At 40.8% G+C, this 18,034-nt stretch overlaps 1 protein-coding gene across 4 annotated transcripts in view; it reads left to right on the plus strand.

Annotated features, from left to right (window-relative positions):
• The window catches only part of ZNF536 (zinc finger protein 536), a 343,745-nt gene that overhangs the window by 222,552 nt on the left and 103,159 nt on the right, over positions 1-18,034 (plus strand). For all 4 annotated transcript variants that reach the window (XM_054296230.1, XM_054296233.1, XM_054296232.1 and 1 more), the window contains one exon: positions 1,768-3,348. In XM_054296230.1, the coding sequence (XP_054152205.1) occupies positions 1,768-3,348 (1,581 nt within the window). The remainder of the gene's footprint in view (positions 1-1,767; positions 3,349-18,034) is intronic.

Raw genomic sequence — 18,034 nt, forward strand, 5'->3', positions numbered from 1 at the left:
GCCTCTTGGTTGAGGTTCTGTGCTTTTCTCCTCTAAAGAGGTCGATTGATGTGGTTTGATATCTGGCTCTCATGTCTCACCTTTTAGCTTAGGATTACATGATGGATTTAGAATTTCCACTGCTGGTAAGGTGCTTCAGCCCTGGCTGGACTGCAGCAGGGAGGCAGCCCCTGCTCCTGTCACTGAGCTCTCGTGCAGCCCTCCGTGGCCATGGCAATGTTCTGGGCTCACCTCTTATCAGTAAATTCCTTCCATCACTGAGAGGAGCAGCTCCCCAAGTATTTACCAGCCCTTCAATTGAGCCTCTAGCTTAAATAACAGAAGTTTGAAAGCTTTTTTTTAGCAGATTTTGAGGTTATTTGAAAGCGGATAACTTTCCAGCTGGTTTGGTGAACTACATAATATTATACAGCATTTTTACTGTGGAGGAAGTTTTCAAAACAAATGTTTCCATTATACCATTTGGAGAGGCTTGCCTTTGTCTTTTGTATCACTTAGGAAAAAAAAGCTACCTAGAAAAAACAGTTTCTTCTTCTTGCAGAGCTCCCTCATAGAAAGAATTGCCAGTATTGACAGCTTGCAGGTGTTTCAGATCTCTGTCACTTTTAGAGAGGATTTCCATACTTTTTCTTTTAAAAGAATTCTGCATTGCTACCAATGCTCTGCAAAAACTTAGAGATACCTTTGCTTAAATGTACATTCTTTTCAGATATGTCTTTATGACTATATGTGAATATTTATTATATGTGTAAAATCTTCTGCCTCTTTGAAAGTATAGGAAGAACAATAAAAGTTTAGTGTGGGATTCAAATATTTACTTAATTCATGGAAATCATCTTACATGTTTTAAAACTCTATTCAAGCCAAATCTAGAAAAGTGCTTATGGTAGGTAAATTATGCATTTTACTACTTGAGCCTTAGAAATGTCATTAGTACAAAATTAAAGGACTGCAAAAACCAGTAGATAATACTAATTTCAAATACAGAAACTAAATATATTTTGTACTTTTTATTACTCAATTTCTTTTTACAGACTACTTTTTATTTTAACTATATGTTCTTATATGCTGCAATCATTATGTAGTGTAATGATATTAATATTTTATAGAATCTGTATTTATAGTTCTTTATTTAGAAACAATGCAGTAGGTCTGCAGATCTTTGAATCCTTCTGGAATGGTGCCCTCCAAATAATGATAAATTACTTGTGCAGTATGCCATTTGCTAATTATATCCATGATTTACTGCAGAGCAAGACTTAAATCATTCATTTCAGTCTTGCGTAACAGTGCCATAAAATTTTTAGGTTTAAAAATGGTTTCCATGTGTATAATTTAAACAAATTTTAGAGCAATTGTATACACAAAATATTGCAACCATCCATTTGTTACATTCTTTGTCTCCCTTTTTTTTAAACTTGTACTTTTAATGATTACTGTGGTTGAAATTGTTATGCTTCATTTTCATAATCATAGCTTTTAATTCTACAACAGTTTTCTACATGTTAGATTAAGAAAAGGATGGCTAATTGTGTGTAGATACCATGTCATTCCTGAATAGCCCCACATTCTAGAAACCCATTTTAGAAATACTCAGTTTAAGAATTAGTCTTCGATTAAAGGTGTTTCCTTTTAAGAAATGAATTATTAGTACCAAGATCATCTTGTTTGTAAGCAGCTATTGCTGATTTTTTAATTTCTCCACTCATCCATAGCCCAAAGCACAGTTAACTCTCTTTACATTTTCCTCTTTGTCCACACCTGTAGGTGAGAAGCCTTACAAGTGTCCACATTGTGACTATGCTGGTACTCAGTCTGCATCCCTCAAATACCACCTGGAGCGGCACCATCGGGAGCGGCAGAACGGAGCAGGGCCCCTCTCTGGGCAGAGTGCAAGCCAGGAGCACAAGGAGGAAACACCCAGTAAGAGTTCTGTGTTCATCAGGCCAGACATCCTGAGAGGAGCCTTCAAGGGACTTCCTGGCATCGACTTCCGAAGTGGCATGGTGTCGCAGCAGTGGACGTCAGGAATGCTGTCTTCTGGAGATCAGCAAGGACAAGCAGTTGGCATGTCATCTGAAGGGTCTTCAGAAAATATGAAGGGTTCAGACATATCTTCCAAAGGAACACACTTCTCTGAACTTGGCCGTGCTTACCAGAATATGGTCGGGAATGGTGTGAACTTCCAAGGGTCTTTGCAAGCTTTCATGGACAGCTTTGTCCTAAGTTCTTTGAAGAAAGAAAAAGAAATGAAAGATAAAGGTCTCTCAGATCCACTTTCAGCAAAAGCTCTGGGCTCAGACGGTGGTGAGGAGAAGATAAATAGCAAGTCCTCACAGCGGAAATCAGAAAAGTCGCAGTACGAACCTCTGGACTTGTCGGTAAGGCCCGATGCAGCCTCCCTGCCAGGCTCCTCTGTCACTGTGCAGGACAACATTGCCTGGCATGGCTGTTTATTTTGTTCCTTTACAACTTCATCCATGGAGCTGATGGCTCTGCACCTCCAAGCCAATCACTTGGGCAAGGCCAAACGTAAAGACAACATCATAGGCAACAGCAAAGAGCAGTCTAGAGAGGTTTCGGCCTCGGTGAACAAAGTGAGCTTGCTCCCCTCCTCCGTGCAGTCCAGCAAGGAGGCAGGAGTTTCAAACATGCTGAGCCAGCTGGACACAGCTTCTGAGAAAATGACCCAAGGACAAAATAAAGAGACCCTGGGAGAGCAAAAGAGCGCTGCCTGGCCCAGCCACATGGAATCCACTTTTTGTAATTTTACAACAGACTTCTATAAGCAGTTCGGTGTTTATCCTGGTGTTATTGGCACGGGAACACAAAATTCTTGCACCAGTAATGAATCCGAAATAAAAACACAATCCGAAGATGACCCAAATATTCTGCTCTCTGACTCTGTAAATAAAAGTGCTATTGATGACCTTTCTGACATAGCTTCATCTGAGGATATGGAATCTTCCAAGGAAGAAAACATTGAAGATGAGGACATTGACACAGAACCAGATATTATGAATAAGCAGTTGTCTGCCCTAAATAAAGAAAGCAGTGAAGGAGGTGACAATATACAAAGTGCAGTCACCTCACAACCCACACAAGGGCTCGTATCACCACTGCCACAAGCTTCAGAAAAGCAGTGGCACAGTCAGAATCTTCTCTCCTCACACGAAACTGCACAAGAAGTGATGAAACCCGAACAAGTTCAGGGTCCGCAGGTCCTGGAGAAGCAGATGAACATGTTGTCAGTCCTAAGAGCTTACAGCTCTGATGGCTTAGCAGCCTTTAATGGACTTGCAAGTAGCACAGCAACTAGTGGATGTATCAAGAGACCTGACTTGTGTGGTAAGTTTTAGACCTTCTTTTAGACCATTTCAGAAAACACTTGTGCAGAATCATGAAGCTGCTCTTTAAATATACTTAGTCATGTTTGTTAGTAATACATTTTTTTAAATGTTAAACCCTGTGGGCCAAATTCTTGTCCTATATGTGGTCTACTCCATTGAAATCAGCAGTGCTGCATGCATACTTAAACAGGATTTTAGAAAGAACCTGCTTTTTAAACTAGAGTAGCAGCAATATAGACTATCTGTGCTAGTGGCATCAGAAGGGGATACTTACTGCTTTAGCATTCTCAAAGGAGGAAAACGTTTTAAAAATATACAAAATATACATGGTAACTTGCAAACTTTTCAGTATTTTGATATACAAACCCATGAAAAACACTGGATGCTTTGCCAAGCAAACCTTGCTTTCTCTCTTTTTCCCCCCACTTTCTTTCTTTGGACTGGGGTGTGTTCAGTTACCACAACATTAATGAAATCAAAAGCCAAGTGCATGGAATGTATCTACCTGTGTTGAATAGATTTTATTTTTTCTTTCTTTTATTTTCTTTCCTTCCCTTTTTCTTTTTTTTTAATTATAATTTTCTGGTTTGGTTCAATGGCACACATGCAGTACTTGCCCTTGACCATTTTCACTATTCTAACTAGCAGTTGTGCAAATTGTGATTTGCCTGATTAAGAGTATGCCTCCAGGTAATTAAAATAACAACGCTCCAAACAAATAAAACCACATTTTACCCTTTCTAGTCTCTGATCTACAAAACTACAGTTTTACTTCCTCATATCACACACCTCATATCTACAAGAATTAAAGTTAAATCTATTAGAAACAAATGAGATTGAGGATTTTTTGGTTTTATTATTTAGCTCCTATTTTGTCAGCATAGTGTTTGTTTGAAAGAGATTTTAGAGTGTAAATCCTTTGAAAACAGTATCACTTTAAAAAGCAGAGTCAGCAAAGGACACAAAAACTTAAGTATTGTTCATTTCACTTAACCTTCAAATTAATCAGAAAACTCATTGTCAGAGCTGAACATACATAATAAAATGCATTCAAATTAAAAAAAAAAAAAAGAAAAGGAAAAGAAAACGTTATCAACAGTTTTAAAGCCTGACAATTTAAAATGAAACCCTCAATCTGAAAGCACTTAAGAGTGGCTCCCCTGGTTAACCTAAGGTTAGGGGGAGCTTTGTCTGATTTTACTGGCAGTGTAGATCTCAAAGCCCTCTCCACACCCCTCCCTGATTTTCCATCTGTATTAGTTGATCTGATAAAAAAAGTCTGATACCTGCACACAAATTTTATCTCACTTGTATCCTTAGAGCATTGTGACTTCACAATATTGTATTATCTGCCCATATCTGTCATTAAACCAATATCTGCCAAGTATCCATGTGGCCTTACTTGTAAACTTCTGTGTCTCAGTGCACTAAGAAGCAATTTAGGTAGTTGGAAATATTTAGAGATTCTTCAAAATCAGCATTTACATTACTGAAAAGAGTTGATAGTTGATTTAATTTACAGCAGGTAAAATCCTACTTGGATTTTTTTCCATTTCTGGAGTAAAATCAATTAACAAAAAAGAAAAAAAAAATGCAGCAGAGAAATTACTGTCTAAACAAAGAAGTTGAAAAAAACCTAGAAAACTAAGATTAGCTGCTTTGTGCAAAATATCTTTATACTTTTTCACAGGCATAAGATTTTTAAAACAACAGCAGAAAAAAACCCTCTAATATTATTATTGAAATGAGGTCATGTTACTTCCAGTAGTTTTTTGTTTCATCTTCCAATCAATTCAACAGACATTTTATGATAGCTTGAGTTTATATGATTTTAAAGACCATATCCCTTTCACAAGCTCTGCCCAGTGATAATGGATTTGACTTGAAGTATGAAAGAAAAAAAGAAACAACAGAAGCTTCTCTGTTCTACTTTTTAAGCCTTTTTTAAAATCAAAAATGCAGTAGGAGTCCTTCTGTCTCCCCCCTCCAAAAATAGATTTTTAAAATTCTTTTCTGTCATTCTGTTGGTGTTTTCAGAACATAAGCATAAAGGTTGATGTATTTAAATACATTATTTCATTTTTCTCAATAACTCACAGAAAAGTGGATGAGTATGAACAAGCCCCATGTCAGTAGCTCTTTTTTTTGTTTGATTGGCTTGGATACCACCCACTTGAAAGCAGTGGTTTTGGGGGAGTTTTCATTTTCTCAGTGACATTTTATACTGTGAAATCACATTCCATCTGCGCATGTTAGTGTGGGGAATCCCACCTGATGTTTCTGCACTTGCAGATTAGCAACCAGGAGCACCCTGTTCATTTATTAGCCTTCCTTCCTTTCCTCCTGCACGAAGCCCATGACCAAAGTCGTGGTTCTCTTTGTCTCTCCCACTGCCTGGGAGATCAGAAAACTTGAGACACACCTCCAGCATCTGATTTCAGGGCATAATTCTCATGTTCCTTTTGTGTTTGGGGAGACTCCATGCATTTGTGTTTCTTTTTACAGCCAGTGATGTGTGTGTTGTAGACATCCCAAGAGAAAACATTGATGCATTTGATAACAGTCCTTGCACACTCAGAGTGCAAGGCATAGTCCTCTTTCTATGGTCAGAATACAGAGGAAATAAAATTGAAATAAAATATTTCAGCTTCAGTAAGCTGAGATTGCTTCTTTGGCTGGCCACGCTAATTGAGTTGAATTTCTGGCTGCCTAAAAACAAGCTGGGGTATTCAGCAATCCATGTGGATCATTTTTAGATGGCAGATTTTACCCTAAGATAGTAGGTCAATTTTTAAGCAAACATCTTGGCACAAAAATAGTTTTGTTTCTAGAGGAGAATGCCACCAACGCACATTGTTGTTTCAGAAAGTCACTGCACATGTGGAAGCAGCCCTCAGTTTCCCTGTCATGGAGAATGAGAGAGACTGATGATGTACACATAATTCATTTATGCTCCTATCATGCTTCAGGCTGCAGGGATGAAAGACACAATTAGGAAAGAACCATAATTACTGCATAATAAAGAAATTTTCATGTCAAAATGCTACTGAGAAAAAAATCACGAATTTTTGTAATATTTCTCCTTATACAGCGGAATGAACAGAAAGAAAAAAAGAGCATAGATAATTTTAGATTTACTCCTGAACTATACTTGGTTTTGGAGTCTCAGGTGATTCTACCTAGGAGTGGATCTTGTTAATGTTGCTGGCACTCAATTCCTAAGAAGAGGACAGGTCTTTCCTTGCTGACTGGCAGCAAATAGCCCAACGGGGAGGGGAAGCCCGAGGTCTATGGCTTGGTAGCTGTCTTGAGTATCTGTGTACTCTGCTTTCACAGCCCTTGCTGATTTGACAAGTTAAGCTTGGAGTTTCTAGATCTATTTTGTATTTAAATTTTGAAAGATCTGTTTTCCTTTCCATTTATGCTCTTCTCTTTTTCTGCTTGTCTTCCCACACACATGTAGTTGCCTCACAGTAATGTTCTACCTTCTGTTCCAATACCTTAATTCACTTGTGATTTGTGCACAAGGCCCTTTATGACAAGACCCTATCCCTTCTCTCTCTCCTCCCTTTTAAATTTCTCTGCTTTGTGACCAAGATGGTAGAATTTCCCTACTTGCATTTGCTACTTGGGAAGTACTGAGGCTTTCAAAGGAGAGCTGATGGGCTACAGAGCTACTGTCCAGATATAGTCCTGGGCGTTAGCTGGCTGCTTAATGGGTTAGTGCTATTGAATCCACACTTAATGATGTCCAAAAGTATTAGTTCCATCTTGTCTCTAAATCTAATTTGCTTCCATTCATGCTTGCTTTCCTCTGCAATTAGTGCTGTTTTCTCCTGCACAGGCTCCACCCCATTATCACTTCTTTCACTGTATGAAAACAGGGCAGGGCCCCTCTGATACATGGGAGCAGCTTTGGAGTTCTGGTCCTGCAAAGGGCTGAGCACTTTCAGTTTCCTTTGCAGCAGAAAGCTTTCAGCATTGCACAGAATTATTAAAATGTTCAGCATTGGAACTTTCTGAAATACCTTCCAAATGTGGAACTGCAGCGCAGACAAGAGGGCTGGGCAAGGGGAAGATCAATTGTGGCAGATTATTACAGCTTTATTGTCACATAATTATAGTGCTCTACCCCAATGTTTAACTAGTGAATTTAGTTATTGTAAATTGCTTATTGCCACAGGTGTCAAAACCAAAAAGATCATAATGCTAACCCCATCAGAACTACCACCAACACATGAAATACGGAAAAAGATTTTTAATTATTTGTGATGGCTTCACCTGAATCCTTATTGCAGAACTTTTAAATTACAAAATCCATATTAAAAAGCAAAAGGCCTGATATATGCAAGCTCTAGGACAGCTCTGAGGCAATGGAAGGTCATCCTACTGCAGCAAATTGTAGCACTGCCCATTTACAATATCATGTAATGCACTTAAGGAACGCTTTGTCCTGATCTGCAGTTGGAGGAGTAACCAGAATATTCTTTTCCTTCAAGGCAGAATGAAATGATATGGAAGTTTTAAAGCAGGCTTTTCTTTACCCCATTATGGTGCTTTTGAAGAGGTTTCTTAGTTTCAGTTAGTAGGTCCAAGGGCAGCTCTTAGAGTACAAACTGTTCCTCTGAACAGGAGATCAGCACCTCGGCCCCCGCCTGGGTTTCAGACACACTTCTGGATGTCACAGTGCCATTTGCATGGCAATATCAAACCAAACTCATATGGCTTGCTTCCTTTTTTTAATTAACTGGGAATGCCAGTGATCCAGTGAAGTTTGTGTTGCTGGATAAAAGGGCTGGTCTGTGAATAGCATTGTATTTGCCAAATGGTTCGCTAGTCATTTCAGTACAAACAAATGGATGGTGTCTGTAAGTCTGCAAACACTGTTGACATTTAGCCTTGTTTATGTTACTTTCCTTTTGCTGCATATTTTTGGCTAGAAGAGATACTGTCTGAATCAACATTGACTTCCTAAGCAGAAGCTAAGGGCCCAGTCTTGCGTCCCTCATTCCTGATGAGTAGCACTACTTACATGACTAAGGATTGCAGAATCAGGTCCTATGTTTATTTGACGTTAAATTTCATTGCTATTTTCATGTAATTTAATTTGATTGTATTTTGTTGTATCTGAAATTGGTCAGGTGACAAGTTCAGTATCACCATTTTGTTTACTGTTGAAAGTTTTTAGTTCTTACCATTCTTCATGCTGTGGTGTGACATTCCCATTCCATTTATGTTTCTGGAAATTAACCCCTAAAATATCTGATACAGCTAAGTGCTGAGTACCTCCTATTCCCAGAGAGACTGGAGGCATTCAGTCCCTCCTAGCACCACATCTGAAAGGGGGATTGTGTTTGCAAAAGGAGGCCTTGGTATGTGCCTTGATTTCAGACATCAGTGGCCAGCCGCACCAAGGCAAATCCCTAGCACAGAAAGGCTTTTCTTTTCTTTGCAGAGACAAAATAATGATGTAAGCTTAGAGCTGTATGATTTTTGCTCTAAATTTCATCTCCCAAACAATATATTCTCATTGTTTTTGTCATATCCAGGTCAAATTTAAATTATAATTTAGGATTAGGCAGAGGCATAGAGATGTTTCCAGGTCTTTCCAAAGTGAGACAATGCTCTGGTTTGTGTTTTGGTTGAGGAATATACATTCTTGTGTCTGAGGTATAGTATTTCCTATAACTACTCATAAACATGAGCAATTTAGACATTCTTGTAAGTCAAAACTAAGTGTACGATTAATACCTATTATGAGGCCAATTTTAAACAATTAATTTGACAGCAATTATAATTTTATGTTACAGGCTTTCAGGAATAAATAACCAAATTCATCTTTGTAATCTAAGGAACCTAGGATATCTTTATGCAGAGATGATCTTGTTATGCACAGTATTGCATATCTGGAATTTCTGAGTTTTGCTCCCACCTATCTAGATGCCTGTAGTGCCAGGGATAAATAATTACCTGAGGCTTATTAATTGTATCAGCAAAGAAAAAAATATATACCTTAAGTGTAAGCATTAATATATGTATACACAATACATCCACAATATATAACAAACCATCATAATAGTACAAAAATAGAGGTCCTGAATATGTTCTGTTATTTATGTGTTTGGCAAGCTTAGGGAATGGACTTTAGTATGAGTGAAAATTCTCTTAACATTTTTAAGGTTATTTATTGTCATTTCTATTTGAGTTTTTAATGGTCCTGTATTTTGTAATGCTTTAGCAGGAAAAAATACTGTAGTTATCTTTTTTCATATTCTTTAAGCAATATTTCTAGCTTAATATATTGTGCCAGGTTTTCCAATATTAACCAAGAAAGACAGTAAAATTCAATGAACAGCACTCTGACATCCACAATTTAAAACCTGTGATTGAAGTGAAATGTGTAAACTTCTAGTGGGTTATCATGTGCTTTGGAATAGAGTATTGTTGGAAGTAATTAGAAAATATATTAAGGTTTCCTGGTAATGAAGGTATGTAAGTTTTAATAATTGTTGCTTTCTGAATAAGTGTCAAACTATATCTTTAAATGTATATGGAGTTACAAGTTAGGTCACTTCTGAATGGAATGTAAAACAATACTAAAATGCTTCAATAACTTATCTCAGTGTTGCTAATAAAAAAAAAAGCTGTTAACCATTAGTGCAGTTTTGAGTCATTTTGTTGATTAATTCAAGAAAACTCTCCGAGAAACTGTTGTACCTTTTGGTAGACAAAAGACCACTCATGAAATCCACAGTTATTTGATGCTTTGAGAGGAAAACTCTACAAAGCTGCTTGTTGTCCTTGTGAATGATATTTATGAAAAATCCCATCTTTTGAGGCATTAGAATGGTGCCTTGTATGGTTAGGCAGGTGTATAAGGAGGGGGCAGTAAACTTGTTTCCTCTGTCACAGAAAATACCTTGGGAATGTGGGAGCTCTTTCTCCTCTGTCACTATTAAAATCCAGTAGAAATTTTTGTGGAAGGCACTGGGTTGAAGATGAGAAGTGTGGGTGGATTAAGTGTGTAAATATCAGTGCCAGAGTGAGCCAAGTACGGGGTTCTAGTGCTGCAGCTGGAAATGCAGACTCAGTGAGTGATGGGTGTGCAAGGCCTGTCCCAGTGGACAAATACAAGGAGCATACAGAAAGAGAGATCTTTCTTGGGTAATCCTGGCCAGCCTTACTGCAGTCACAGCTCCAACCTGCAAATAACCCTGAACACTCACTTTGGTTTCCCGTGGGAAGAATGGGCGGTGAGCATCCTGAGAATAGCCTCCCTCCCCAGGCCCACGTAGGATTCTCCTGAGGTAAAGCAAGCTTAGGAGAAGCAGCAGCCAGCCTTGCCAGTGCCAGTAGCACCACCCAGGTCCATGGTAAGTGTTTGCAGGATGGGGTCCCTGACAGGTGGCCCGCTGTCCGGAGCACCGCTGAGCATGCAGTGGGAGCTAAAGGAAAACATGGCTGGGGCTCCTGGTGTCACATCTTCATTAATGCTCCCCCTTCTGAATAGCATATTGGTACTTTTTATTTATTCCACCAAAACACCATGAGTCAGGACCTGACATTTTAGTGTTCTGTGTCATACTGAGAAAAATCTGTGGTTCAGCAGTAGGACAATTATATTATTTTGGAAGGGCTAGAAATAATACAGCATTTGTGAGACAACTGTAACATTTATCCAGACTCAGTGTGACATTGTTCTTCCTTTTATTTGGAGAGCACTTCCAAAAAAGTATCAACTAGGAGCACAGGAAAAAAAATACAAGAAAAAGTGGCAATTATGAATCCATTTAACCCCCATTGAGTATAATCTCATTTTGTGTAGTACCGTTGGCTGTTCCACGCCTAAACTTCTATGCAGTGAGCTGTGAATATAGTCCTTATTGTCCTGTGGGCAATATGACTAAAGAAAAAATATCTCTGTATTACAATGGAGCACTTGTCTGAATGGCATAACCTAAGGTCCATAACATCAAATCTAAAGTTGTAATTATACAGCTGCAGTCACACCACTCAAGTGAAGGCTGTGTCAGCACTTGCATTATATAAGGAATCCTGTTTTCAAGGGTTGATGAGTCATATGCAAAAAACATTTATCACCAAACAATTGTTCTGATTGTTCTGAAGCAACATCTAGGTATGGGCCTTTCTCCAGTAGGACATGGTTATATCTTCTGCAGTATGCCATGGCGTACTTTGTTAATGAGTGTATCTTTTTTGAGCTTGAAAATTGCCTAGCAAGTTTGCGGGTTTATGCAGTCTGATTATTGTAAAAACATAAAATGGGAAAAAACCCAGGGTGGCCAAGGTCTCCTCTAACAAGGATTGTAACAGCTGAAACTTGTCTTTCTCAGAAATGATAAAATTTCAGGGAATTTTTTCCCAGTTTGTCATCCCTGATTTTGCCTGAAGTTCTTGGATCTGAACACTTCCTTAGAAGACCCAGTCACAGTTTTGGTTTTTGAGCTGTCTTGAAATCGAGCCTCTCGAGCTCACAGTAACTGTTATTGCCATTTGAAGCAGCCGCTCATTTGCTGGAGAGGAGCAGACAGGAAAGAGGTTTATTTACAGCAGCACCACAGAGGTGAACCACTCTGCACCCCTCCCACACGAATGTCAAAGGATTACACTTGGGACTGAGACCAAATACTGGGATCGAGCCCAAATACTGGAAACCACAGCAATTTTCCTACTACATGAAATTTCTAGATAGGTACAGTGAGTGTGAGTGATTTCAGCTAAGAGAGGCTCCTGCTCAGAGCAGTGCCATTTACAAGCAGGTGTCTCTGAAGCCACTCCCACGTCAGGCATTGCACCCAGGCTGCCTTGCCTGCCCCATTGTCTGTGGGGCGAGACGAAGGCCAGCCAGTTCCTTTAAGCCGATCTCCTCTGATCCGGGGCGTCTGTAGCGCCCTTCCCTGCATAGAACAGCCATTGTTCAGCTGCAGAGCACCAGTGGGGTAGAAAATAGCATGCCATGCTGGGGATCAGAGAGGGAATTGTTCCTTAATTATCTCTTACTGAAGGAAAAACCCAAGGCATATCCCGATATGTGGCATGACTCCATCAGAACACAAGTCTTTTAAAAACTATTTGGGGAGGGGGGGGAACCAATTCAGAAGCTGGCAATCCTCACTTCTCCTGCAGGTCTACCTGTGATTCACTGACTGACCATGGAAAGAAATAAGTTTTCTGCTTTGGATTCTACATTACGAAATGGAAAATAATAGTACTTATCTCCCTGGTAGGAGTGCTGTGAGGATAAATGAATTAATTAATGTTTGTAAAGCACTTTGAAGATGAAGAACATTATATAAGTCCTCAGTGTACAAAAGCTTCCTTCTCTGACATAACCACAGTAAGCTATAAAAAATTCCTGCTGAAAATAAACACACGTTGCAAATAGGGGTTGGGTGTGTATGAGGCTGTGGTGCCCCAGCACTGTGGGTGAGCCTGATTTCCTGAGCAGCCCAAGAACCCATCACCATAACCTCTCTTACCCCTGCCTGTGCCCAGCAATGGTGCTCAGGGCTCTTTGCAGCAGATGTGGCATGCTTTGACCATAATAGCTTTTTACCAAACCCATGAATTTTTACCTCAGGGCTCTTTGGGCTGAGCTGGCAGGTTTTGGCCATCACCACATCAGGCCAGCCCCAGCCCCATGTGCCAGCAGCCACAGCAGGTGATGGCTCAGCAGTGTCTGCAGGGCTGCTCCCTCCCACTGCTGCAGCTCCCCTGTGTGAGCAGCTCCCTGTCAGGACTGAGGTCCCACGACACTGTCTGCCACACTTTGTCCCTCCTGTTCAGGGCACTGTGACTGGTCCCCATGGTGCTCAGAAGATCCCAGTCTGGTGGCTGAATTGGCTCTTGTTGTTTTTTTATTGAATGTCAGTGATTTCAGTTCACAACTTGGAAGTTAAAATTTTTCTTGCCTGTTTTTCAATGTCCCCATCCTGTGTTAGTCCTTGCTCCTTTATTTATTTTTTTTTTAAACTCAAGCCAGGAACTGTGTTTGACCCCAAAATTCTCACACGAATAACAAGGCAAATTAAGAGGATGCAGAGAAGAAAAACCAACACTTCAGCCATATAGAAATGGGACATTTATCAAGAGAGACATATAAGAAAAGGTTTGTGCATTGAGATGAATAGGTTAAAGATGAAATTCAGGATTTCTTTGGGGCTCTCCTCAATTCACAGCTGCCACATAGATCAATTTGAGAACCTCAGAAAAAGGCAACCTTAGCCCTGATTGTGTCTCATTTCAATTTTCCCTTTGCACACCTAGCCCTGTTCCAGTCTGTGTGCTTGGTTTTCTTTTAAATCCTTTCAGCTTATGCTTGTTAACCTGTTGCTGGCTCAGCCTGCCAGCTGGAGTGCAGAGCAGAGCACTCTTCTGCTGCTCCTGGGGGCTGGAGAAACCTGCCCCACTCCCCACTGCCACAGCTGAGGGCTCTGCTCTCCCTGCTGGGAGTCTGAAGAGGGTAACAGCTTTTACCCAGCAAAGTTTGCTGCCATGCCATGTTCATCCAGATGCCAAACACACTGAGACACATCACCCACACAACCAGACTTCCCCAAACCCTGGCCAGCACCAAGGAGCACCCAGTGGGGCCACTGAGTTTTCTATCCCCTGACAGAAGAACTGTTTAATAATGGGAGGGCTTGTGGGTGTATTCACTAATCATTATATAACTGTACATTGGGGTGAAAAAGAAGAAAACAAACTGAAAAGCTTTCCCAAAGGATAGAGGTGGGAATCCCATTAACATGACGGCTCCCTCTTTAGTTGCCAAAATGATTGACAGCAGGATAAGGTCAGAAGATGAAAACCAAGCCATGGGGGACAGAGCAGGGAGAGGAGGGGGCCAATCAGTTGAATAAAAAACTGAGTGTCAGTGCTGGGGAAGGAGAAAACCGACACTCCCACTAGAAAAATCCTCACCCTCTGCTCCCCTACTGTTTGTTTGGGGAAAATGCTGCAGCTTAATCAGAATTATTTACAAGATAATGGTCCATTGTTTGTAGTAAGACAGATGCTGTCTGTGGGAATTTGGTGGTTTATGCTCTATGCATTACAGTGCCATTGCTGTGTGCAGATGGGATCACAGTGGTATTGTTGTTATCCACTTTTTGGAAATTTGGAGGATCCTTACTGTGAAAGGAGGATCCTTAAAGAGAAAAAAGAAAGAGTTTTCTCAGGCCCAGAGCTGGGATTTCTCTTAAGGTAGAACTGTGTGTGGGAGAAGAGGATGAAGCAGAAGCACTTTGCTTGAGACTTGCAGCATGAGGGGTCCCTCGGCTGACTGTAATTGGTGGTGGCAGACATCAGTTCAAGAGATGAATGGAGGGAGGGATGGATGGATCCTGTGTGTGTTTCCATAGGTGAGGAAATACATCTTGGGAGATGTGCCTGCACCCTCCTTTGCTGGGGACTGGCAGAGTCACTTGCTTAGAAGGTGGTGTGAGAGGTACACAAACATGACTGTGTGGAAGTCAGGCTGGCCTGGTCAGTGATCATCCTCTGCCTGTGTGACTGCAACCATGGTGCTCCCTGCTGTCCCCCCATGCTGCAAGCTAAACACTGAGCAACTCTGTTCACCAGAAAACTTCACCCTGATGATCTACGGGTGAGGCTGTGTGAAAGGAAAGCTAAATTTCTGCTGGATTCACATTGGAAACAAAAGCCCCAAACTCCTAAAGAGAGAAGTCTGTATTTATTTAGATGATCAAATGCAAGATTTTATTTTTCTTTTACATTTTCCAGCAGAAAATCTATCTCTATAAGCATCCCCTTCTGGCCTGAGTAGAAAGTTCAGTGAGGAGGCCTAGAGGCCTGGCTCAGTGAGGAGGCCCCTGGCAAAGGGGACAAGCCTGTGATGTGCAGGTGAGTGACCTTCTGCCATCAACTACTGCACACAGGAGCAGTAGGGAGCTCAGTGAGCTCCATGGAGATGGCTGCTCAGACAGCATTTCCATGTCCCCAGCTGTCTGGGTGTGTCCCAGCAAGGTGTGGGGGACAGCAGCACCCACAGCCTCCCCCATGACCCTGGGACAGGGACAAGGCCCACGCCTTGCAGAGCTCTGCTCTCACAGCAAACCCTGCCGTGCCTCTGCTGCCTGGCCCACAAAGCCTGGGGGATGACAGGATCCTCCTCAGGTCCCTGCACGGTGCAGGATGAGGGGGTGGAGGGTGCCTGGGCAGGGGTGGGTGTGTGTGTGTCTGTGCCTGAGCTTCCTCTCTCAAAAATCTGCTTTTAGTGTGCAATAGCTCACATATTACCTCGGCAGAGATCCGTGCGCACCAAAGGCAACCAAGAGACGACAAACCACCAGAAGGGCTCCAGAGGGGATTTTGAGCATCCACGTCTGGTATCCCAAGATCCATTAGCTTTCAGGTAAAATGGAAAACTATGACCATCTCTTTTGTATGCAAAATAATTAAGCTTGTCTTTCCATCACTGCAAAATACCTGAGTTTCCCTGGAGAAAGCAGAGGGCCTGAGATTAGGGAATGAGACAGAGAAGGGCAAAGAATGGCTGATTCACAGTTTTTGGGGTCTGTGCAGCTGGAAATGGGTTTCCAACATTAGCATGTTCCCTTTTGGATGGGGTTTTCCTGAAAAGGTTGGTGGGAATGGCAGCTCTTGAGTCCTCCCTTCCCTCTGCGCTCAGTGGGCAGCCAGAGATGGAACTGATAGCATCAGATCATGAGTGGAAACCACTTTGCCCAAGAAAAGGGATCTCCTCTGACTTTTGTGAAACAGAGTTTTCCAAGAATACCCTTGAAGGGTTAGATTGGCATAGGAGATTGTAATTCCTGAATGATTGCATTTTTTCCTAAGTATCTCCAGTGAGATCTGTACTGGAAGCTCTAAGTATTTTTTTCTCCAAGTCAGCATTTATTTGCAGAATCCTAATTTTGTATTTCCTGACATTTAAACTTTTCAGCCTAATGTTCTAATAAGGATTCTGTCTGTCCATCTAAATAAAGCTTCATTCTAATGAGGACACCATCCATCTCCTGAGATGGAGCCATAACGACTTCCATCCTCAGTGTAATTTTAGCTAGGCTCCCTTCCCCACCCTCTTCTCCCCACAGACCTTTGTTTGGGGTGAAAATTATCTGTTTTGGGATGAAGTTGTGCAGAATTTCATTTTGGGTAAAGTGGCTGTGCTATTGTGTGAGCCTCTGCTTTCTCTCTGAAAAGGGGGATTTTGCTCACTCCCCGTTGTATATTCAGTGCCTGCTTATTTGCAATTTCTGTTCATAAGACTGTGGGTTTTCATGCCAACAATTTTCTGTTTGAGTTGTTGGAGTAGGGAGGTTGTGGGAGCATGCCAGTGTCAAAGGTTGTCACTTGAATGATAATTAATAACATTATCAGACTGATTATGTGTTTAGATGTCCAGAATCAGGAGTGAATTGAACTTGTTAAATTTAATTCCTACCTCCGAATGACTGGGATATTGGCATGCTCACCAATCTTGCGTTTGCATAAAGGACAAAACTGGGGATTTGAAAGGGCAATGATTCATGAGAATTGTTGAAATTCTGGGCTTTTGGAGCTCAGAGGGCTTCTCCCACAGCACCATGGCTGTGTTTGCTAGGCAGGAGCAGGCACAGAGTGGGTACAGGGTGGTGTTCACAGACCTTGGTTTCACTCTGCCAGTTGTTGACTGAAACATCAAGTCATTTGAGATTGGAGATTATGTCTTTTAAGGTCCAGAAGAGCCATTTCACATGCAACTGATTACCTCTGTCAGAGGCAGGAGAGCCAGGTCCCACCTTGGTGGGTGGGATCTGAACTCATGCTTTCAGAGGTCAATAACAGGGCTTTTAGACCTTTGTGCTTCTCAGTCCCTTATAGCCAGACCTTTTCTGTTAAAACTGTTTAAATTGCAAACCACTAATAAAAGGATCATATGTGTTTCCCACTGAACAGGTTCTTTAAGGCTATTATGATAATTAAAAACATATGGTGCCTATGCAAGTCAGAGGGAAAAAACAGATGTACAAATTAGGTATTATATAAGGTTTTTCTCTCTTGCCCTTTCAAAAACGACAAGTCAAAGAAGTGTAAGGAGATAAAGATGATATTTTTCTGGAGATGGTAGGTAGGCATTTTGGATTTTTAATCATGAAATATGTAAACCACATTTCTTATACATAATCAGAGCAAACTCTTTCTAATAAGCAGGAAGAACAAAACATAGTAGCATATGACTGCAGTATTTATGGAAGGAATAAGGAAACACTTTGTTTCATACAAGTTATTGGAGACCAAGAAACCTTTTGCATTTTTTATGATGTTTCCCTGCACAGACATGGAGGATTATATTTATTAAATATTGAATTATATTGAAATTGGATTGATGCAGCCAAAGAAGGACATTTCTTTGTATTCCATTTTTTCTCCTTTTAAAAAAGGGAAATGTACTCATATTGATTGCAGTACAAGTAGTCATTTGTTTTAATTTAAAAATATAGGATTGATTTTGAGAAGGTGATAAATACTGCTAATAAAAAAATTCAAAATGGGGATTTATAATGATTCTCTGTTAAGTCAATGGTTTAGAGGGGCTAACTCATAATAAAAGTAGAGACGTGCTGAAATATCCATAGCTAATGGATTATTTGCCATTTGCTAGTGCTGCAAACTTTCCTTGGTTTGCTGGGTCCTGC

This window comes from Melozone crissalis, unplaced genomic scaffold (genome assembly GCF_028551555.1).
Source record: "Melozone crissalis strain CALT ecotype California unplaced genomic scaffold, PUWL_Pcris_2 ptg000007l_1, whole genome shotgun sequence".
Taxonomy (NCBI): domain Eukaryota; kingdom Metazoa; phylum Chordata; class Aves; order Passeriformes; family Passerellidae; genus Melozone; species Melozone crissalis.